The sequence below is a fragment of the Mrakia frigida genome (assembly GCF_051309035.1).
Source record: "Mrakia frigida strain ATCC 22029 unplaced genomic scaffold BDY24scaffold_13, whole genome shotgun sequence".
In the NCBI taxonomy this organism is placed as follows: Eukaryota; Fungi; Basidiomycota; class Tremellomycetes; order Cystofilobasidiales; family Mrakiaceae; genus Mrakia; species Mrakia frigida.
The window spans coordinates 40674-61103 of NW_027481268.1; the positions used below are offsets into that span (position 1 = coordinate 40674).

Consider the following 20430-nt stretch of genomic DNA (forward strand, 5'->3'; position numbering starts at 1 on the left):
CCTCCCTCGTCTATTCCAGGAAGCTGCGAATCTACAGAGAAGGCTGGAAAAAGGTCTGAGAGCTTCTCTTCGCAGCGAGGGAAAGTACGGCGCTCACAAAGCGGCCTGTTTGCACTTTGTCGACGCGTCTCAGAAACTGAACGACGAACGACACCAACTCCTCTTCTACGGCCCAAATCCAGCCAAGGGAAGCAAATCGCACACATAGAAGGTCAGATGAAGGAAAGATAGGGACGGACAAAAGGAATAATTCTCGGTTAACGGACGAACCGAGAAGATCACCCGCGATCCGTTGTCCTGTTGTTCTCTTCTTTTGCTGAAGGAAACAGGGCCCAGGATCTTCTTGAGCTGACAAGGAATCCCTGCCACGGATCTTGGATCTCAATCCTGATCCAGCGAGAACGTTCAGAGAGTCGAGAGAAGCTCTGAACGCCCCTTCAACGACGACGCGTCCACAGTTCGCGACTTCGTCAATTGACTTCCCTTCCAAAACTTCAGAGCCTCCTTGCACTGCTCGGTGGCTTCGGAAAACACAAATTTGAGTAAGGTTTATCATACTCGAGACTCGTATGCTCAAACCTACAATAAGGAAAGCAGACCAACTGTTTTTCGAGCGAAGAGGTCTCAGTCGACGACAGAACCCTCTCTGCGCCGCAATTCTGGCGGAGAAGAGAAAAGCTCTCAGGATCACAACGGCCAGGTTGGTAGAACCAATAGCTGCTGAGGCTTGGTGATGCTGACTCGAAGGTCCTCTGATTAAAGCAAGGGGAGAAAGCGCAGAAGAAGATGGAAACCGCGACGCGTCGGTTTTTGATCTGAAGGCAGAATTTGAACGTAGCGAACTCACACCAACTGATACGAGTGCTAACCCTTTCTGGGAACCAAGGAGAGACTCGAAGTAGCACTCAGCAGCGAGCCACAAGGGAGGCGAAGTCTACGGAGAGAATCGACGGAGAGAGCGAATCTGTTCCGAACGCCAAAGGAAGAAAACCCTGGGAGACACAGAGGTGATAGAAATGAGGTGTACTCGAATACCGGTAAAGTACTCGCTAACGTGAGTAAGAAGGAAAGCTCGCAGGGAGACGCTCGTGAAAGTGAGAAAGCGGCGGGCGAGCGGACGGACGGAATGATGCAAATTTGATTGGAGAAACCGGGTGTTGGCTTGTAGCACGAGAACTCTGCCCAGTTTCCGTGAGCACCCAAAGCTGCTTTCTCGGAGAAGCGAAGCCTTGCTGAGATCTAGACCGCCCTCGCGACCGACCAGTCCGGAAAACGACCTCGATTTTCGAGCTCGTTGTTCTCCTCCTTCCTTCAACACCAACTCTCTCCTTTTCTCCACCTTTCCAACTTCTTCACTATGTCAGACTGGGGTCAGTCTACTTCTCGTCTTCTTCACATGTAGCCAAGTCGCTGACTTTTTCTCCTCGACAATGGTGCTCGGAACGAACAGATCAATCGGACGACGAAACCAAGGCTCCTGCCGCTCCTGCTCCTGCTGCTCCCAAGGTCGTTCTTCCCAAGAAGAGCAAGTTCGCTGGTGAGGACGAGGGTGACAAGAAGGAGGCCGAGGTGAGTCTTTGGGTCGTTCTTGGTTCCAGGGAAGGAGGAGGCAGGGGGGAAGAGAGAGGCGGGCGGGAGGGAAGGAAGGAAAGGTTGGAGCTGAGAGGAGAAGGGAAGGAAGGAGCTTCATTGGCTGCTCTTTCAGGTCTTTTTGAAGCCTGAAAGCAGTCCTTCAGATGGGGAGCTGATGCCAGAAGCCTCGGGATGAACCAGGGAGCAACACGAGCCGTGAGAGGGACGGGCAGAGCGGAAAGAAGAGGCAGACGAGCTCGTCCGTCAGCTCGTCGCCTCCTCTTTCTCCTTCTTTTCCCTTTGAACCTGCCTTCATCACCCCAAAGACGACTGAGAGGTCTCTAATACGGAGACTCGAGGGATTTTAGGGCCATGCTTGATAGACCTTTGACGAAGGCATCAGCTTCAACGGTACAGGATTGAGCTCAGCTCCTCTCCTTCCTTCCCTCCCCCCTCTCCCTTCTCTCTGTACCAGCCCTTGTCGACACCACCCTTCTCTTTCTCTGCTCTATCCCACATCTTTACAGCCGAGCTTCGTCTCCTCGTCTCTTCACCGTCCTTCTTCTCTCCACAACCTCTTCCCTCTTCCCTGTCGAAGCGACCGCTGACCTCTCCTTCCTCCTCTCTTCTCCTTCACCTCCTCAGGACGACTGGGATGCCTCTTCCGCCTCCGAGTCCGAGAAGGCCCCAACTCCCGTCGTCGCTGCTCCTACGAAGAAGAAGGGAACTCTCAAGGCCAAGCTTGCTGAGAAGGAGAAGCTCTTGAAGGAGAAGGCAGTGAGTTCAGTCGACGCTCCGCGCTACTTTCCTCGAGCAGCAGTTCGATCAAGGCACGGGCTGATTGCTTCCTTCTTTCGGCTCCTCACAGCTCAACAGTGATGACGACCCTATGCTCGAGATGACTCCTCAGGAGAAGCGACGAATTCAGCGACAGCAGGAGCTCGACGCCGACCTCGCCAACGCTGCCGACCTTTTGGGCCAGGCCACCATCTGTGAGCTACATCTTCCTTCTCTTCCTTTCCCACAACGACTTCTTGCTTCTATTTGATCGGAACTCCTCAGACTCGTACTCATCTTCGTTCCCCTCTCTTCTCTTCTTTCTTCCTTCCCTCCTAAGCTTCCGACCCTCTTGCTTCCATCCCCTTCGACCTCACTTTCTCCCAGCAGGTCTTCTCCCAAATCATCTCGAAGCACACCTCCAACCCCCTCTACTACACTTTCACCGAGCAGCACCTCCGAGCTCTTGTTGAGCCCCTCAAGGACTCCGAGGTCAGGAAGCTCGCCACGATGCTGAGTGCTGTCGCCAACGAGAAGCAGCAGGCTGCTAGGGCCGCCAAGGGAGGAAAGGGAGCTAAGAAGGCTGCTGCTAAGCCTGCGCTCGGAGGAAGCAAGAGCGTCAGTGCGACGGATACTCGGGCTTACGAGGATGCTCTGGACGAGTGAGTCGACGCGTCTCTCCCTTCGTCTAGTTTCTTTCGGCGCTGACCCACGCTCGCCTCCTTTGCTCGTTTCTTCTCCTTCAGCGGCGACGACGATTTCATGTAAAGCTCTTTGAAGGCTGGACCTTTTTCGGATCGGGAGTGTCGCGTCGAGGGGACGAGGAGGCCGGACGATCTTGTCTTTTGTTTCGCGTCGTTTGGTTTATCTTCAGACCGTCTCGATCTAGGGTAGAAGCAGGAGAGGAGAAGTGAGTTAATATAGATTGCTGTTTGGCTTAATCTCAATTCGTACAGATGAGCAAAGATTTGTTCTCGCACCCTCGTCGCAAGTCGAATCAACCAAAACGATCCATCAAGATTAGGCAAGAAAAGAACGTAAAAGGCAAGACCGTTCACAAGAACTTCATCTTCCCAGCTCTGACCCTCAAAGCGAGACCAGCAACGATCACTGAGGAGGAGTAGAAGATGAAAAAGCGACGCGTCGGTCAGAAAACACGTTTCGTTCCAAAGTGATACGACGAGATTCAAACTCACTGGGTAGCCCAACCCAGTATGCAGCAACTCGCCATCCGAAGCCGGCACTTCCAAGAGCCCAGGTCGAGTGAGCACCTCCGAGGTGGGCGGTGAACAACATCAATGGAAGAACGACGTATCCGGACGCGCTGGAGAGACGACAATGCCAAAGAGGGGTACCAGCGATGAGTCTCGTTTTTTCGGGACTAGTGCGTTTTTTTGGGACTAGTGAAGAGAACCTAGAGACGTCGAACCCAAGTGGGGTCTTTCGATCGAACGGAGAAAAGAGACGTACCGGTGATGCTTGAAGAACGATTTCGCCTTCGCTTTCCCTCCCAGGACGTTGTAGAGCGGCTTGGTGCTGACAACGAGACCAAAGAGGGACTGAACGAAGAGGTAAAGGAGAGTAGTAGCTCCGAGGATTCCATGCCAGGTCTGTTGAAGAGCAGGACGCGACGAAGAGGAAGTCAGCTCAAGAGTCGAGCAATTGACACAGCCTAACAGCCCAACAGCCTGGCTTCTGAGCTAGGGACTTACAGTGAAGTGCTTGGCACCGTGACTCGATTTGTTGTAGTACATCGCCGAGGATCCCAAGATGATGGAAGGCAGGACGAGGGAGAGAACGAGAGAGCGATGCGCCTTGAAGGCTTGGGCTGAGAGAGAAGAAACGAGGTCGACAGAAAAAAAAAGGGGGAAAAGCGAGAAAGGGTCAGTCACACGATGTCTATGTAGAGCTGGATGCGAGGTGAAGAACGAGAGGGGAGAGAGGAAAGGAAACGGCTTGAGCTCGAGCTCGACGCACCTTTCTCCTTCGGAGCTGTCGTGGAAGTTGGTTGAAGAGCCCAGATTGCTGAGATCCACAAAGGAACGGTGGTCAACTGAAGTCTGACACGTACGAGGTGCTGTATCTACGAACCGAGCACAACTCCCGCTATGGCGAAGCTCTGGAAAGTAGGATGAAGGGAGAACCACAAGTTTCCTCTGGGATCTTTCTGTTCGCCCCATACGATCCAGAGGGTTGAACCGACGAAGGTGACGATACCAGACTGTAGAGCAAAAGCGAAAAGTCAGCAATGCCGAGAGCCAGAAGGCAGGAAGGAAGGAAGATGACGAACGAGGAGGAGGAGGGAGGAGAGAAGGTCGAGTTTCGATCTCGCTTCAGAGGACCTGACTGAGGAGGCCGAGGAGAGGAGGGGTTGAGATTCTTCGGATCGAGAGGAAGAAGAGGAAGAGGATACCATCTTTGAGAGAGTGGATGTTGGAGGGGAAGATGCAGAAGAGGCAGAGCGACGCATGTAGTTGGGATCAAAGTCGTTGAGCTCGACCGAAGTTGGTTTGGCGAGGATCGAATCGGAAGGCTTCGTTTGAGCGTAATCTAACTTTGAAGTTTTTCATTGAGCCAGCTTGGATAGAAGGTATTCAGTAGAGATACGCAGAAAGGCAACGTGGCCTGCGAAAAATCGCCCTCTGGAAGCAGAGGAGAGGGAAGAAAGAGGGAGTCGGTGCTTCAGCGCTGGCTCGCGACCCTCCTGTTCCTCAGCTCGCCGAGCAAGAAAAAATGAGCTTGATCCGCACGAATTCGAGCCTGTGTATATCTGACTAGCGCGAGGAAGGTTTTCGAGATTTATTTTTCCATCACCTTGCTTTTGATCAGCCTCCGAGAGCTCGCAATCTTCCTCCGTTTCCGCCCTCCTCTTTTTTTTGACATCTCGACCTTCACTCCCTCCTCATTCTTCCTCCCTCCCTTCTTTTCCTTTTCCTTCTTCCCGCCTTCTCTTCCTCTCCCTAGAATGTCCCCCATCACCTCGAACGGCAAGAAGGAGTCTGGATACGCTCGTGTCCTTGGATCGGGAGCCTCTGGTGAGTCCTTGGACGAGGACGAAGGGGAGGGAGAGGGAGCTCAAGAACGAGGCGGCTCTTTGGCAGCAGCTCCATCTAGTCTCCCTTTGGCGATTGCTCTTTTAGGGTAGTCGGCTGGTCTGAGAGACTCAGGAGAATGTCTTGGAGCTCGCTTGGGCTCGCAAAGTTGTTGTGGGAGCTACGATCAAGGTGCTAACGAGCTCTTGTCTCTTTTCTCTCCTTCCTTCGTTGAACAGGTATCGCCGAGTTGATGGTCTTCCACCCCGTCGACGTGAGCTCAAATTCATCTGTACTCTCCGGCCACCTCTCCGGTAACTGACTCTGATCTTTCTGTCTCTTATCAGACCATCGCTAAGCGATTGATGACCCACAAGGATCCCGTTCGTTCCTCTCTTCCCCTCCTGCTTCTTCCTTCTTTCCCTTTTCTTCCCCTTGCAGTCCTTCCACTTCCAGGCCTTCCTCCCCACTGACACCTTTCCCTTCTTGCATTTTCTCGTCTCCATCAGGTCAACCGAGGAAACCTCAACACCGTTATCTTCCGGAAGGCCGTCAACGCTGCTCCTGGACAGAAGTTCCTCTCCCTCTTCCCTGGACTCGGATACGCCGCCGGATACAAGGTCGCCCAGCGAGTCTACAAGTTCGGAGGACAGCCTTGGTTCAGGGATCTCATCGTCAAGCACGATGGAGGATTTTTCACCCGAACTTTCGGTGAGAAGAACGGAAAGATGATCAGGGAGGCCGCTGCTGGATCGTGAGTCGTCCCTTCCTTCTTTCGCTTGAGCTCAGTCGTTGGGAGAGGTTGGGGCTGGTCCAACCACTCGGACTGGAAGCCAGTTGTGTCTAGTATCCGGAACTGACGCGTTTTCATTGCTCTCCGTGCTCACAATCAGCTTGACTGGAATCGGAGAGGTCGTTCTCCTTCCCCTCGACGTCCTCAAGATCCTTCGACAGACCAACCCCGAGGCCTTCCGAAACCGATCTTTCGCTTCCGTTGTCAAGGACGAGGGATTCGCTCTCTACCGAGGATGGGGATGGACCATGGCTCGAAACGCTCCCGGTTCTTTCGCTGTACGTCTTTCTCGTTCGAGCTCACGTCCTCTTCGCCCTCCCTTCTTCCTTCGTTGTTTCGATTTTTGGAGACTGACCTTCTTCTCCTCGTCTTCTTCCATCCCTCCCTCAGCTCTTCGGAGGATCTGCCATGACCAAGGAGCTCTTCTTCAACCTCCAGGACTACTCGCAGGCCACCTTCGCCCAGAACTTCGTCGCCTCCATCGGAGGAGCCGTCGCTTCCATCACTGTTGCCGCTCCTCTCGACGTCGTCAAGACCAGGGTCCAGCAGGCCAACTTCGAGAACTCTGTCGGAGGAATGACTGTTATCCGAGAGATGCTCAAGAAGGAGGGAGCTGGTGCTTTCTTCAAGGGATTGACTCCCAAGGTTCGTCTCCCCTCTTTTTTTTCCCCCCCGAGAACTGGCCCGCATGTCTAGTACATCCTGCTCGACCACGTTTAGCCCAACAAATCCTGCTTCGCACTTGCGAGCGGGGCTCGTCGCTCGAATTCAGCAAGCTGACCTCTCCTTCGCGTCGTCCCTCTGCTCTCAGATTCTCGTTGTCGGACCCAAGCTCGTCTTCTCCTACACCCTCGCTCAGACCCTCATTCCTTTGTTCGGAAAGTACAGTGAGTATCGATTCCACCACGAGCTTGGCTTCGACATCTTTACACTCCTTTGGCTAATTTCCCATCCCTCTCCTTCTCCCTCCTCAGTCTAAACCACCAACCCACCCCTTCTCGGCCTCTTCACGACACTTAACGACCCCTCGCCTCTCCCTACTCCAAAATGACCTTCCCCTCTCCCTCTCGAATTCGCGTTGGGTACCCACGGATCGTCAACCACCCTTTCAGCTCACTTCGTCTCTTCGCCTCCGACCGACGCGATCCCACCTCGAGGACGTTCTTGCTCCTCCCTCCTCCTCTCCTGCTCGCTCTTACGATATTTCTCTCAACCTAGATGGTCAGGTCAGCATTCGTCCTAGATGCGAGTTCTCGTTACTTTTTTCCTTACTTGCTACTTGGCTGCAAACCTGCTTCGCCTCCGCTCGCTCGCTTTCACCACCCACCACCCGTCCCTTCTTTCGTACCATCAGCTGTTTCCATCTCTTTTAAATTTTTGCGTTCTCTCGCTCTGCCTCCTTCTTGGGATTTATATGTGTCGTCTTATGAGCTTCCATCGTCCTTAACGGCCCCGATGAACGTTGGGAGATTTTTGGAGGTGAGACGACGACGGGTTGTTCCAACGAGAACCTCGATTCGTATTTCTAGACTACCCGGAGAATACAACAAACGGACCCAGGCGGAGTATCAAAGTAAATTCTAAGGTTCTCGTTGCAAAAAAATCCTTTCCAAGGAAGGAAGGAAGGACAGCAAAGGGGGGACGGAAGGCAGCTGGATTTCAGCTTCGCTCTCGAGCTTTCTTCCCTTCAACCTCAACCCTCTCCTCCCCCATAGTCGGATGTCGCCCTACGATCTCGACGATCCAGACTCGTACGTCTCTACTATCGATTCATCCACTTGTCAACTTGCCAACGGGACTTTGTTGGGTGGAGAGAGCTCGTCCATCGATCCTGCCTTCGAGAGTGAAGCTGACCCTCCTCTCCTCTCCTTCCCTCCTTTGCTTTCGTTCGTCCCTCCAGCTACCCAGCTCCGGAGGGTGAATCCTCTTCCCATCCATATCAGCACACTTTGCACTCTCCTATGGACGATCTGAATCTGTCCTCGGAGCATCAGCTGCAGCAGGAACGGGATCGTTTGGTTCGAAGCGGCGTCGCCGACTTACTGAGTCAAGCTCAGCACCAAAGCAGACTTCAGCACGATCACGACCAGGATCTCCAGCTCCAACAACGAGAACTCGAGATGGAACAGATCCAATCTGGATCGATGGGTCACTACGAGAGCGGGATGGACATCGGAGAGTCGTCCATGATGGGAGGAGGAGGAGGGATTCAGGGAGGACGAGGGCTGGAAGGCTCCGAGATGCAGCACTATTCTCAGGAGGATCAGATCAAGCCCAAGAAACCACGACAACCCTTGGTTCTGCTGGGGCCGGATGGGACGCCGGACAGTGAACGGATGGATAAGATTAGGGCTCAGGGAAGGGAGAGGCAGAGGAGGAAGAGGGAGAGGGACAAAGTGAAGAGGGACTCGACGGGCGAGCTCGTAAGCATCATTTCCTCGTTTCTTTCTCTTCTTTCCGAGTTCTGGTACTGACCAGGGTCATCTCTGTCTTTCTTTTATCGCAGAACGGATCCGTTACCTCGGGTGTCTCCCCTTCTCCAAACGGCCCTTCGAGCGCTTCGACTTCCTCCTCGACCTCTCGCAAACGCAAAGCTCCTCTCTCCTCAACATCCACTCGATCCCAATCCAAAACTCACCCTTCCACCCATCCCTTTGGTGCTTCTCCCTCTCCCGCTCCATCTTCTACCGCCTCTCAATCCTACCCGTACACCTACAACCCTCAACACTTTGACCCTTCTCCCTCCACCTCCTATGCCGCCCATCAACACCACCAGCAACAGCACGAGTCAGCTTCGGCAGCTCAGCATATGCTATCCCTTTCTTCCTCAACCTCCTCCTACAACGCTGGCTATCCGTCGGGAGGAATGAACAACGGAGAAGGCTCTTCCAACGGACGCGGTCTCCTCCCCGACGCGATCCTTCGACCTCCTCCTCTCCAAAGACCTACCGGTGCCAACTCTCGCGCCTCCTCCTCCTCCTCCACCACAAAACAACCACACCCTCAAACTCGCTCCAGCAACCGAACTTCCACCTCCTCCTCTCGACCTTCCCACCCTTCACGACCTCAGCAGCTTCGAATTCAACCTCCTCCTCTCCACCCCGGTCCGAACGGTCCCACTCCCAACGGCCACCACTTCGCTTCCACCCTCCTCTTGGCTCTCCAGCTCAACGAGGGGTTGAAGGATCATCTGAAGCAAACGCTGGGAGTGATGGAGTTGGATTACGAGAATTTGAGAGGTGGGATCGGAAAAGTGTTCGATCAGTATGTCGAGGCGCAGAATTCGAGGTTGCCTCAGCAGGTTCAGGCGAGAGGTAATGGAGGTGGTGGTGATAGGGAGGAGGATGAAGAAGAGGATGGGTTCGAAGACGACGAGGAAGAGGAGCTCGAGGTGAGTTTCGCTTCGAAAAGCGAAGAGAACGCGTCGACGATGAAGGACCGTTCGTTCATTCGCTGACCTTCGCTTCTCTTCTCTCTTCCTCTTCATCTCTTCCCCAGGACCCAACCTTCGTCAACCCTTCCCCAGAATACCAACCTCCCGTACCCTCCACTCGACCGCAACGCCAAACCCAAGCCAACAAGGTCCCTCCTCCTCCTCCGCTCGAGATCGCTCAACCTCAGCCTCGACTTCAGATCGATCCTCAGCTGTTAGAAGAAGGAGATAGGCTCCTGTTCGACGCGACGCTCGCAGAGGCGGCGGAGCAGATCCAGCAGCTTGCGAGGGAGGCAGCGGAGGCGAGGGTTCAGCAGGCTCCGGAGAGGGTCAGGACGAGAGGGACGGTGGAGGGGGCTGTTGCGGCGGTTTGAGCTTTGCATTTTTGATTTCGTAGCTTTTGAGTCTTTATCGAGCTTGTTGTCCTGATTTTGAGAGACGAGGAAGGGAAAGCAGGAAAGGGAGGGAGAGAAGTTCGAAGGCGAGGCTCAACTTTCCTCCCTTCCTCCCTCGTTTCGGTCCTTCTCCTTCTCCAGTGAGCTATCCAAGAAAAGATGTTCGTAAAATATGTCTGGCTATCTAAAAAATCAAGCTCTCTAACTAAATACCGTCCTCTCGCTCCGTCCTCTCAAGCAAGCTCGACCTTCTCTCCCAAAACCGGCACTTCAGCCTCCTTCTTTTCCTCTTCGACAGCCACGAGCTTCTCCTGCACCACGGGTGGGGAAGGAGGGAACAGTCCTTCCAAGAATGTTGGCAGGAACCTCTCGATCCTCTCGTAGGTCGTCGTCCAGAAGGCCTTCTGGCTTTCCGTCCGAGGGTCGGGGGAGACGGGAGGCAGGAGGATGGACGAGGAGTGGAGGACGAGGAGGAGGTTCTTGAGGGATTCGGGGACGGCTTCGTACTGTTGATATGGAAAGAAAGAGAGGAGAGGAGATCAGCGATCGAAGAAAGAGAGAAGAGAAAGAGAGGGTTGACGAGACGCGACGAAGAGCGATTCGAAACTCACCAGCTGATCCGGCTTCCCACTGTTCATCAACCTGTCCAGCACATCGATCACACCCAACCAGAGTTCCGTAATGTCCTCCTCCTCTCCCTTCTCGGACAGGTAAACCAAGAACACTCGACAAAGCAGAGCCTGAGCTCGAAGTCTGGTCTCCTCCATCCCTTGCGGGTCGAGCATGAACACCTGAGGTTTGAGGAGTTCGTCGAGGGTTGGGAAAAGGACGAATTCGAAAGCGATGGAAAGAGTAGAGGTGGGGAGTTGCTGGTTTCCAGGAAGGGTTCGCTGAAGGTAGCCGAGAGCTCGTTGACGGATTTCTCGAGATGGGTTGACGACTTGGGTTCCGAGGGACTTCAGAGGTGGGAGCCAGAAGAGTTTGGAGGCTGAGAAGAAGGAAGAGAAAGAGATAAACGTGTCAGTACAGTGTAAGGGACTCGAGAAAGATTGAGGAGATGAACCTTCGACGGGGTGAAGGGACGAAGCAGCGACGAGAGCAGCAGCAGGCTCCTTCAGGTTGAAGAGAGCGTCGATGGCACGAAGCGCTCGTTCAACGGCAGGTTCCCTGTATACACAAAAAACCGATGAAGCTCAGATCAGCCGCAGCCTGGTCGTTCAAAGAAGAAAAGAGAAAGAGAGGGACGAACGTGACTCCCGACCCAGTAGGTCGTCTTCCTCGCTGTTGTCGTCCAGCAGCACTGACTCCTCCGAATCCAGCAAAGTCCGAAAGGATCGAAACCAATCCAGCAAAGTTATCGGCGGTGACTCCAGGTCCAGACTGTCCGCCGAGGATCTTCTCGACGAGGCTCAAAGCAACCTTCGAGGCTTCGGGATGAGAAATGGATCCTCGGACGAGAGCGAGAACGAGACCCCATTCGGTGGGAGACCTGAGCTCGAAAGAAGAAGAGGGATCAGTTTCGATCATAGGGCGAGAAAAGGGAACGAAGAAGGAAAGGAAGGCTCACTTGATCAAGCTCGAATCCTGCTCCAAAATCTTTGCGACTCCAGCCATGAGCTGCTCCGAAACCGAGTTGAGGATGGGACCAGGGAGACTTCGGAGGAGGTCCAGAGCAACGTAAAGCTGATCTCGCAGCGAGGACTGAGAGACGAAACGTAAGAGTCAGCTTCAACCTCGATCTTTTCGAGGAGACGACGACGACTCACCTCCGTCGAGATAACGAGGCACAGACGCAGCAGACCGACGACGGCCCGCTCGATGAGCAAGATACTGTAGACGTTGGCCGACGAGATGAGGAGGGAGAGGTGCTCGAAGACGATGGGCCTGGCGAAAGAGAGAGGCTGAACTCAGAACGCGTCGAGGAAAGAGACGAGAGGAAGAAGCTCAGAACTCACCAAGTCTCCGAGATGTTGACCTTCGACTGGCTCGTAAGACTGATGAGCATCTCGAGGAGGAAAACCGAAGCAGGGTCGTAGGCGACCTGACCATCCCGAAGCGAGGGAGCAGGCGAGTCTCGTCCGCTCTTCGACCCTTCCGGTCGACGACGAGGATCCCTCGGAGCATCCTTCTTGGGCGAAGCTCGACGATCCGCAAGGTCCTTGATAGCTCGGATGGCGGAGAGAAGGGAGTCAAGTTCAAGGTCGCTGCGACGTTCAAGGACAAGGGAAAACGGGTCAGCTTGAGTCTTCAAGGGAAGAGAAAGACGCGACGAAAACTAGACTCACACAACCTGACCGTAAAGCTCTTCGAACCGACACGATCCCAAGCAATCCACTGTCGAGAGCGTGGCCTCGACCTCGTCGTCAGTGCAGGTAGGTACTCCCAAGGTGTCGGCACTCGATCCGTAAGGACTGAGGAGGTAGGACGAAAGAGTCGAGAGAAGTCCAACGTCGGATCGACGATCGTCTCGAGCGCTGGCGGGAGGAGCGACCTGCAGCGGGATCATCGAGGTTCCTCCTAGGAAGTCCTCCATCTGGAGCATGGGAGTTGGGAGGAGAGAGTGAAGGAAGAGAGTTTGGTACATTTCGAAGATCTGAACGAGCAAGAGGAGGGCGGTTCAGCGTTTGTTTCGAGTTGAGCGGAGAGGCGAAGCTGAACATACCTGAGACCATCCCTCTCGAATCGAGTTCCCGTTTCCGTTGGCGATGGTGAAGAGAACGACAGCGGCGAGCTGAGCCTTGAAGTTGAGACCGAATCGAACCGAGAGTCCCGAGACGGTGAGGGATTGCCCTTCGACTTCGACGACGGGGTTGTTGAGCGAGGATTGGGAGGGATCTCGGTCGTCCAGGAGGCCAGTGGCTGCGATAGAGAAGGGAGCGATCATTAGATACCCAAAGGGACGATAAAAGGAGCGAAAGACGGAGGACTCACTCTGCGAAAGAGCCATCACGATGTGGTCGAAGACCTCGGGAAGATGGAACTTTCCGGCGAGAGTAGCGCACTGACGGAATCCGGTGATAGCTCGTTGGATCACGTAGTCGTCGTTGAAGGTGGTGAAGCTGTGAAGAAATTGGCTGGGTCAACGGAAGCCGGTCGTGAACGGATCAGAGAGGAGGGAGACTGACGCGTAGGCGATGGACGAGATGACCTGCTTCGAAACGACGTTAAACATGTCTCGATCGAACAGAGGGCTGTCGCACACGAGCATGGGACCTACAAGCACGTGAAGAAGACTAAAGTTAGTCGAGAAAAAGCTGCTCGAGAAGGAGCAGAACGAGCCAAACTCACCGGCAGCGGGAGCTCTCGCCAGCAACTCTTTCCAAGCGTAATCGAACCCGAGTTGCCCTTGATGCTCAGCGGGAAGGATGATCTCCCTCTTCTTGATCGATTCGTAGATGTCCATCTGTGCATCAGAGAGACCAAGAAGGGTCAGCTCTCGGTTAAGAGGAGGAAAGGAGAGAAACGCAAACTCACGAGGAAGGTGTCCGAGAAATCGGCGTTGAGATTCACACCCCTCAAGTTCTTCTTGTAGTCCTCGAAGGTCATTCTCTTCCTCACCTGAGGAGAGAACAGATCCGTGTTGAGCATGATGATGGAGAAGGCGAGGACGTAGACGGCGTCGGCGGATTGGATCTCGGCTGCGAAAAAGAACGGGACGAAGGTGAACCACGAAAGACGCGACGGAACGAGGGTAGTGAATGAGGAGTGGGCAAACGTACCAGGTCCAGAAGCGAAGTAGATCTCGGCAAAGGTCTCGGTAACTCTCGAGATCTGTTGGGACTCTCCAGGAAGTCGGAAAGCCTCGAGAAGATCCCGCATCGCGTCGGCGACGAGTTTCTGAATTTAACGAGGCAGACGAACGAGATCAGCTTCTTGCTACACTTCTCTCCCTACCTCCGACCAGCCACCCGATCCAAAGCAACGTCGAAACTCACATCCTTGAAATCAAACAACCCAATGAACGCTCTCAGCACCTCGACGTTCTCCGGCCTCCCGAGATAATCTCCCAACATCGTCTTGTCGAGTTTGGGCGTCGACTTGAGCAAGCTAGCGATAGCCTTGGATCGTTCGGGACCTGGAACGTTGGTGAGGAGACCGTTGGATTCGAGGAAGGCGAGACCGAGCTTGGGCTTGGTGTTGAATCGAACGGCTCCTGCGAGGAGGATTCGTTTTCGATCTTTGGTTGCTGGGAAAGAGGTAGGTGGAGGGTAGGACTGAAAATATGGAGGCCGAAGGGTGGTGGGAGAGGAGGAAGGTGGAAAGGAAGGAAAAGAGAGGAGGGAGGGGTCAGGACGCGTCTTCGTTAGGAGTCGAACCAAAGAAGGAAAAGAGAGAGACGCATCTCGTTTTCGGCGCAAGAAGGAAGATAACTCACCTCAGGCCAAGGCAAGCCTCCACTCTCCACTCGTTCCGCCATCGTGTTGATCGACGAAAGCAAGATATGCAAAGAGATCGCCTGAGCGTCCGTCTGAATCTCGCTTCCTCCTCCCACTCCAGGTGAGTTCGGGTAGACTCCCTGCTCGACACCAACCACACAACCGAACAGAACGCAAAGTAGTCAGCTCCACCAGTCTCTGGAAAAAAAGGAAGGAAAGGACGCGTCGGAGACAAAAAGGGTGCGTTCGAACTCACCCTCGTCAAAAACCCAACCGTCTTCTCAAACAAATCCTCCCTATCCATATCGCAATCGTAGTTCACCCACAGATCCACCAAGAAGCTCGGGTACCTCGCCAGGTGAGCCAGAGCCTCCAACAGCAGATCCCTCGTCTCTCCGTGAGCCGTCAAGCCCAACGCACTCCCACTCCCCCCTTTCCCTCCTTGCTGTTCCTCCTTCTCCGACGCCGCTCCTCCTCCTCCAGCAACTGAGCTGGCACTCGATCCTCCCACTCCGTGACTCGGATGCAGCGCGCTCGGAGGAGGGCTCAACCGATCGATGAGGTACGAGAGGAAGAGCTCCAGCTGAGGCTTCAAGTGAACCCTCATCGTCGCGAAGAGGGTCGACGTCGTCCTCAACGAGCTCGAAAGCAAGTTGCTGCTGTCCGACCTGGTGAGTTGGAAGAGGTATTTACACCCTTCGTCGGAGAGCATCGATCTCATCTCCTCCCATTTCCCGATGTGGGATCCGGAGACCTCGAGGGCTACATTGAGGATTCCGAGCGCGGCGAGTCGCATGGAGTCGGTGTGTTGCTGGTCGGATGGGTTGAGGAGGGTGATGAGGACCCGGATGAGTTCGGTGGTGGTTGGGGAGCCGTAAGGAGCGAAGATGGTAGGTGGAGGAGGGAGAGGGAGAGGGGAGGAGGGTCCGGAGGTGGGGAGGACTGAATTGAGAGGCGAAGAGGTGAAGGAGAGGGCAGAAAGTCAGGAAATGGTCGAACGAGAACTCAACGTCGAACAGAATGAGACGAGACTCACCTTCGTTGCTATCCAGAACGGGAGGCACCTCGTTCGTCGGCGTCTTGGGCTCGAAAGCAGCCAACGGAAGTGCTGTAGGATCCATGGGAGCGATGGGAGCGATCCCTTCCGACTCCAAGATCGTGTTCGTAGATGGTGAAGACTGATCCGAAGGTGCGACTGCTGTTGTTGAAGAGGTCGATTCGACCGGAGCTGGGACGAGGAGGGAGGAAGGAGGAGGAACGGAGGACGGGTCGAGCGTTTTGAGATGGCTGAAGACGACTCGAACCATGGACTGAACGGTCGTTTCTGCTGTTCGACGGAGGAGTTCTATAGAACCGGTTGGTTGTGGTTGTGAGTGAAGAGGAGAAGTTGGTGTGAGTAGACGAGAGCGAGACGCGTCGAAGGGAAGGAGAAAGAGATGAAAGCTCACCACTCAACCTCATTTGACAACACATTCCCAACCCTGTCTCCAACATCTCACAGACCTCCTTATCTCCCAACGCTACACCCTTCTCTTCTGCACTCCCTCCCCATCCTTCTACCACTTTTCCAATCACTCCGAGAATCTTCAAGAGCACGACCTCGTCCCCTTGAGAATCCGAGGCTTCGAACTTGCAGTGCGTGACAGCCCAGGAGATGTCGCTCAGAGCTTTGGTGAGGTCCTCGTCTTGAGGAGAGTTGGCTGCGGATGCTGGTGGGAAGAGAGTGAGCAGGGAGAGGATGGCGGTCAAGGCGTGGGAGGTGATGGGTCCCGTCGTGAGAGGAGAGCGGATCAGGGAGAGGAAGGGAGCGACCAGGGAGGCCAGCGGAGGAAGTTCTACGACCGATGCAAGGATAGAGAGTTAGCTCTTCGGTTATCTTATCGAGATATACACCGAGCTGATAAGATCACAGCTAGCACATACCTTCACTCTCTACAACCTTCCACCTCAACTCGACAAACCCGCCCATCAACTCCTCCTCTCCTTCTTGAACGCTGCTGTTCGTTCCTCCTCCTCCTCCTCCATCTCTCCCGTTATCACCTCCTCTGCCACCCACCTCCCCGTTCACTCCTCTTAATCGTTGTTGTTGTTGTTGTTGTCTTCTTCTACCGGCGTTGGGTCCTCCTCCTCCCGTATACGAGGAAGCGTGAGCCCAACGAGAGTTCTTCTTCATCGCTCCAGCTACCGTCGTCACGTTCGCGAGAACCAAGTGGGAGGGGGGAAGGTCCATCATGGTGGGATGTGGAAGAAGGGTGGTCGGAGGCTTCGCTCGTAGAAAGAGAGCTAAGCTGGGAAGGGAGGGAGGGTTGTGATGGTTGGGAGGGAAGGAGAGCTTGAGCTGAGACGTTAGAAGGCGTAAGGCGAACTCTAATCGCTTTGTTTTTCGTTAATGAATACGTGGCAGTTTAAACTAGGCATGCCTAAATATGTATCTCGCTACGAGGACTCAACTTTCTACAATCCTTTCAAAGCCAACAAGCCAAACGAAGCCGCACTCCCTCCAACGAGACCTCCCACGAGAATGAAGATGGCGACGACTGAGGCGACTTCCCTCTCCTCCGGCTCGATCTTGGGGTTCAGAGCTGGGGAGGAGGAAAGAATCAAGGCGTTGGTGCTGTGACCGAAAAAAAAGGAAGAGCCGAGGTCAGTGAAAGGGACAAGGAGGCAGAAAAAGAGGGATGAGAAAGTGAACGGTGAACGAACGCGACGAAACCGTTGCTGAGACCCAAAATACCGAGACCGAGGAGGAAGATCGCGTCCGGGACGGTCGAGGAGACGCTGGAAGTAAGGAGGAAGAAGGGGATGAAGCCGATTCGGAGCAAGGCGAGCGAGAGGAGAGCGGGTTGGGAAGGGAGAAGAGGGAGGAAAGAGGGCAGGGTTCGTCCGAGGAAGTCGCCGCCTGAGGAGTGAACGAAGAACACTTCAAGATCAGTAATATCTCACGAAGAGAAGTAGGACGATGGAGCTCACCGTTGTAGATGAAGAACCCGAACGGGACCCAGATCCCGCTCGCTTTCCACCAACCCTCGAGCCCTTTCGCCGGAACTCGAACGGTGAGAGCTGGGAAGACGGAGAGAGTGATGAGGAAGACGCTGGCGATGGTGATGTTGATGATTCCGTTCCGGCGGAGAATCTCCATGGAGGTGGTGGGTTGTTTGGAGGTGGGACTGGACGCGTTGAGGGCTGGAGAGGAGGGTGAGGAGAGAAGGATTTGTTGAGAGAGTCGGGCGAGGGAGGCGTGGGTGTAGATGGTGACTGGATGGAAAGAAACGAAGAGTGAGTTTGATACCTCTAAGGGAGGACAAGGAGACGACTCACAGAAGAGGAAGATCGTTCCAATCGAAACGAAGAGAAGCGTCGACCAGAACGTCTCCTCAGCTGGAGAAGTCGTCGTCGAGCTCGGCGGACCACGATCCTTGGGAGCCGAAGAGGCGACGACAGATGAAATGACTTGAACGGTCGAGACCTGCAGCAAGAACAGGACACAGAATCAGCTTTAGCGAAGGGAGAGGACAAAAAGACGACGCGTTCGAGAACGCACCAAGATCGCGACCAGCCCTTGCCCCAGCTGAACCGCTCCGATCTCCTTCGGTCCAAACAGAGCGGCCAGCTCCATCACGCCGGCTTGTAGATAACTCCCAGCCCACATCACTCCCACCGTCCACGCTGCCAGCCCGACCAACACGACCTTCGCTCCTCCCTCCCCGACCTCCTTCCCAACGACCAAGATCCCCACCGCCAACGCTCCATGCAACGCCACAAGCGTCCATAGTCCGAACCGAATCGCCGAGTTGGGTTCCCTGTCCTTCGACGGGCCAGATCCAGCAGCAGAAGACCGGAAGGTCAACCAGGCGAGGGAGACGAAGTTGGTCGCTGTCGCGAGGAGCGATAAGGACGAAGGGAGGGAGAGAGCGAGGGAGGGCGAGGAGAGAACGATGAGAGCGATGAAGTGAGGGAACAGACAGAGGAGGACGTTCCAGGCCAGGAGGACGCTCATCCCGAGCACGACGAAGGGGAGCGTTGGAGGTGGTGGGTTGGGAGAGGAGGAGCGTGTACTTTGAGGAAGTGGCGTGTAGTCGGAGATTGAGGAGGGTGTCAAGACTGCCCGGAGGCGAGAGAGAGAGAAGCCGGACATGTTGGTGAGATTAGGACTGCTGAGGAGAGGGAGCAAGAGGGAGTCAGTCGACGTTCAAGGAGGTGAGCTTGAGCTTGATGTCAGAGAGCTCCTTCCATCGAGCAAGCCAGAAATCCTAGGAATCTGGAGCATCCAAAGGAACCTCCATGCTCTCTTCTACATCTCCAGCCTTCTCGTAGGATCCTGAAGACGACGAGCTCGACGGTCTGAGTCGCAGAGGAGAGCTCGTCCAATCGCCTCCTCGGCCACACCCGTTTGATCCTAGGCCTCCTACTTCTCCAGCTCCCACACCTCCAAGAACCTCAAGGATAAAAGATGGGGCGAGCGACTTACCTAGATCTCTACTTGATCTGGTTCGATATAAAGAGCGGGAAAATGAACGAGCTTGAGCGATCGAGTGGTTCCTTCCTTCTCCTTGGTTCCTTTGAGTCGCTGCTGGCCGTAGGGATTGCCTTCTATAGAGCTCGGATTGAGGTGATCGAGGAGGGGAGGGTAGAGGAGTGGGTTTTAGAGGGTTTAGAGAGAATTCAAAGAATGAGAATGTGGTTGGAGACCAAACGAACTCGAGCAGCGCTGAGCTTGAAGCTTCCTCCTCCTCTTCCTTCTTCTTGACCTCAACGTCGACCTCGCTGAAACACCTTTGACCTGACCTCAGCTCTCTCTCAGGCTCGTATGGACCTTCTTACTCCAAGAAGATCCCTCTTCGTCACTCCAATGCGGCCCAAATGGTTTCCTTCTTGAGATCAGGCACCAGGTCCCGCCTCCTCCTCCTTCTTCCCCCTCTCTCTCTCCTCCTCTCTCCTCCTTCTCTCCCAACTACAACAACCTCACACTCCTTCGACTCTTCTCCTTTATTTCCTTCTCTACTATGGCTCGACCTTCCACGTCAGTTCTCGTCAAGGAACTGCCGTCTCCTTTCGCTCTCGACGCCCAGGCACCTCAGGAGGAGGAACCCAACACGACCTGATACAACAGAGAGTACCATCAGCACTCTAGCTCCAGGAGAGAGAACCTTCCGACCGGATCAAGACGAGTTCGACGAGGAGGAAATCCAGGATACAGACGACGAGGGAGAGAGCGAACCAGAGGATGGAGTGTTTGCTTTCAGTCGACGGGGAGGAAGCGTTCTTTCCTCCTTCTCTCATTCAGGAAGATCCTCGGTTCAGCCTTCAACCGCTCAACCAACCCCGTCTTCGATCCGCCACCAACGACACCTATGACAGTCGAGACGACCATTCCAGCTTCCAGGAGGAAGGAGAGGGAGAGGAGAAGTCGGATCGGGATCATGATCGAGGGATCCCCTTGAGATCGTTCACCTCTCTCTTTCCTGAGCCCATGATGCGAAGCGGTGGAGGGACGGGAAGTGCTTCTGGGTCTGGTGGTGGGAGGAATTCGAGACTTTGGGTCTCAGCGAGCAGGAGGAGGTCGTCAAGGGAGGGAGGAGAGGTGGAGCCGAGAAGAGCGTCGAGGAGAATTCACCATCTTCCCTTTTTCAGAATACGTGATCCGTCGACGAAACTTCGCTTGGTGGTCCAAAGTTCGTCTCGTCTCTCTTTCTCGCCTCTCGTCGACGCGTCGTTCAAACTGACTTTCTACCCTTCTTCGTTCTTCAAGTACTGCTACCTCCTCTCGGCCGCTCTCGACACTCGGACACGGGAACCATCTTCAGTGTCCTCTCCATCTTTCTTTGTCTTCAGATACCCAAGAACGGAGCTCTGGCGTTGAACTGGCGAGGGAATCTCGTGTTCCAGAACAGTGAGTCTCGTTGCTTGTCGCCTCTTTCTCCTTCCCTCCTTGGTCCGACGACGGTGAGTTCTCTTCGACGACGCGTTCTCCTTCCTCTTCCGTCGACTGACGCACTCCTTCCCGTCCTCACTTCACAGTGGCCGGTGTAGCTACTTTCTATACGCTCTTGTC

The 20430-nt window shown here is 54.6% G+C and overlaps 7 protein-coding genes across 7 annotated transcripts; 4 read left to right on the forward strand and 3 right to left on the reverse strand.

Moving 5' to 3' along the window:
- Window positions 1–1357: 1357 nt before the first annotated feature.
- On the forward strand, window positions 1358–3117 carry BDY24DRAFT_369914 (eukaryotic translation initiation factor 3 subunit J; the record flags this gene model as incomplete). Its single annotated transcript, XM_076638080.1, has 6 exons — window positions 1358–1370; window positions 1451–1569; window positions 2218–2349; window positions 2441–2564; window positions 2690–3011; window positions 3096–3117. The coding sequence occupies 6 exons, from the start codon at window positions 1358–1360 to the stop codon at window positions 3115–3117; spliced, it is 732 nt and encodes a 243-aa protein (XP_076497097.1).
- Window positions 3118–3403: 286 nt separating this feature from the next.
- BDY24DRAFT_369915 (cytochrome b561 domain-containing protein) lies at window positions 3404–4765 on the reverse strand (the record flags this gene model as incomplete). Its single annotated transcript, XM_076638081.1, has 7 exons — window positions 3404–3459; window positions 3546–3673; window positions 3820–3959; window positions 4062–4177; window positions 4327–4374; window positions 4441–4570; window positions 4640–4765. The coding sequence occupies 7 exons, from the start codon at window positions 4763–4765 to the stop codon at window positions 3404–3406; spliced, it is 744 nt and encodes a 247-aa protein (XP_076497098.1).
- A 473-nt stretch (window positions 4766–5238) lies between these two features.
- On the forward strand, window positions 5239–7643 carry GGC1 (Ggc1p). Its single transcript, XM_076640168.1, has 8 exons — window positions 5239–5384; window positions 5621–5655; window positions 5729–5764; window positions 5891–6135; window positions 6275–6452; window positions 6565–6819; window positions 6986–7061; window positions 7149–7643. The coding sequence occupies exons 1-8, from the start codon at window positions 5315–5317 to the stop codon at window positions 7151–7153; spliced, it is 900 nt and encodes a 299-aa protein (XP_076497099.1). The 5' UTR covers window positions 5239–5314; the 3' UTR covers window positions 7154–7643.
- A 188-nt stretch (window positions 7644–7831) lies between these two features.
- BDY24DRAFT_386918 (uncharacterized protein) lies at window positions 7832–10036 on the forward strand. The gene is made up of 4 exons (XM_076640169.1): window positions 7832–7925; window positions 8075–8597; window positions 8681–9565; window positions 9673–10036. Exons 1-4 carry the CDS (start codon window positions 7894–7896, stop codon window positions 9979–9981), a joined length of 1749 nt encoding a protein of 582 aa, XP_076497100.1. The 5' UTR covers window positions 7832–7893; the 3' UTR covers window positions 9982–10036.
- Window positions 10037–10150: 114 nt separating this feature from the next.
- Window positions 10151–16716, reverse strand: BDY24DRAFT_386920 (uncharacterized protein). Its single transcript, XM_076640170.1, has 20 exons — window positions 16302–16716; window positions 15827–16213; window positions 15415–15723; window positions 14635–15320; window positions 14378–14518; window positions 13938–14216; window positions 13722–13839; window positions 13477–13640; window positions 13291–13405; window positions 13128–13215; window positions 12934–13061; window positions 12665–12861; window positions 12288–12595; window positions 11958–12206; window positions 11769–11886; window positions 11570–11703; window positions 11252–11491; window positions 11066–11169; window positions 10614–10990; window positions 10151–10508 (listed from the first exon to the last, which is right to left on the reverse strand). The coding sequence occupies exons 1-20, from the start codon at window positions 16609–16611 to the stop codon at window positions 10236–10238; spliced, it is 4725 nt and encodes a 1574-aa protein (XP_076497101.1). The 5' UTR covers window positions 16612–16716; the 3' UTR covers window positions 10151–10235.
- A 116-nt stretch (window positions 16717–16832) lies between these two features.
- On the reverse strand, window positions 16833–18513 carry FUN26 (nucleoside transmembrane transporter FUN26; the record flags this gene model as incomplete). The annotated part of the gene is made up of 5 exons (XM_076643343.1): window positions 16833–16992; window positions 17082–17277; window positions 17349–17633; window positions 17697–17844; window positions 17920–18513. 5 exons carry the CDS (start codon window positions 18511–18513, stop codon window positions 16833–16835), a joined length of 1383 nt encoding a protein of 460 aa, XP_076497102.1.
- A 725-nt stretch (window positions 18514–19238) lies between these two features.
- On the forward strand, window positions 19239–20408 carry BDY24DRAFT_369918 (uncharacterized protein; the record flags this gene model as incomplete). The annotated part of the gene is made up of 3 exons (XM_076638082.1): window positions 19239–19398; window positions 20128–20321; window positions 20397–20408. The coding sequence occupies 3 exons, from the start codon at window positions 19239–19241 to the stop codon at window positions 20406–20408; spliced, it is 366 nt and encodes a 121-aa protein (XP_076497103.1).
- Window positions 20409–20430: the final 22 nt, after the last annotated feature.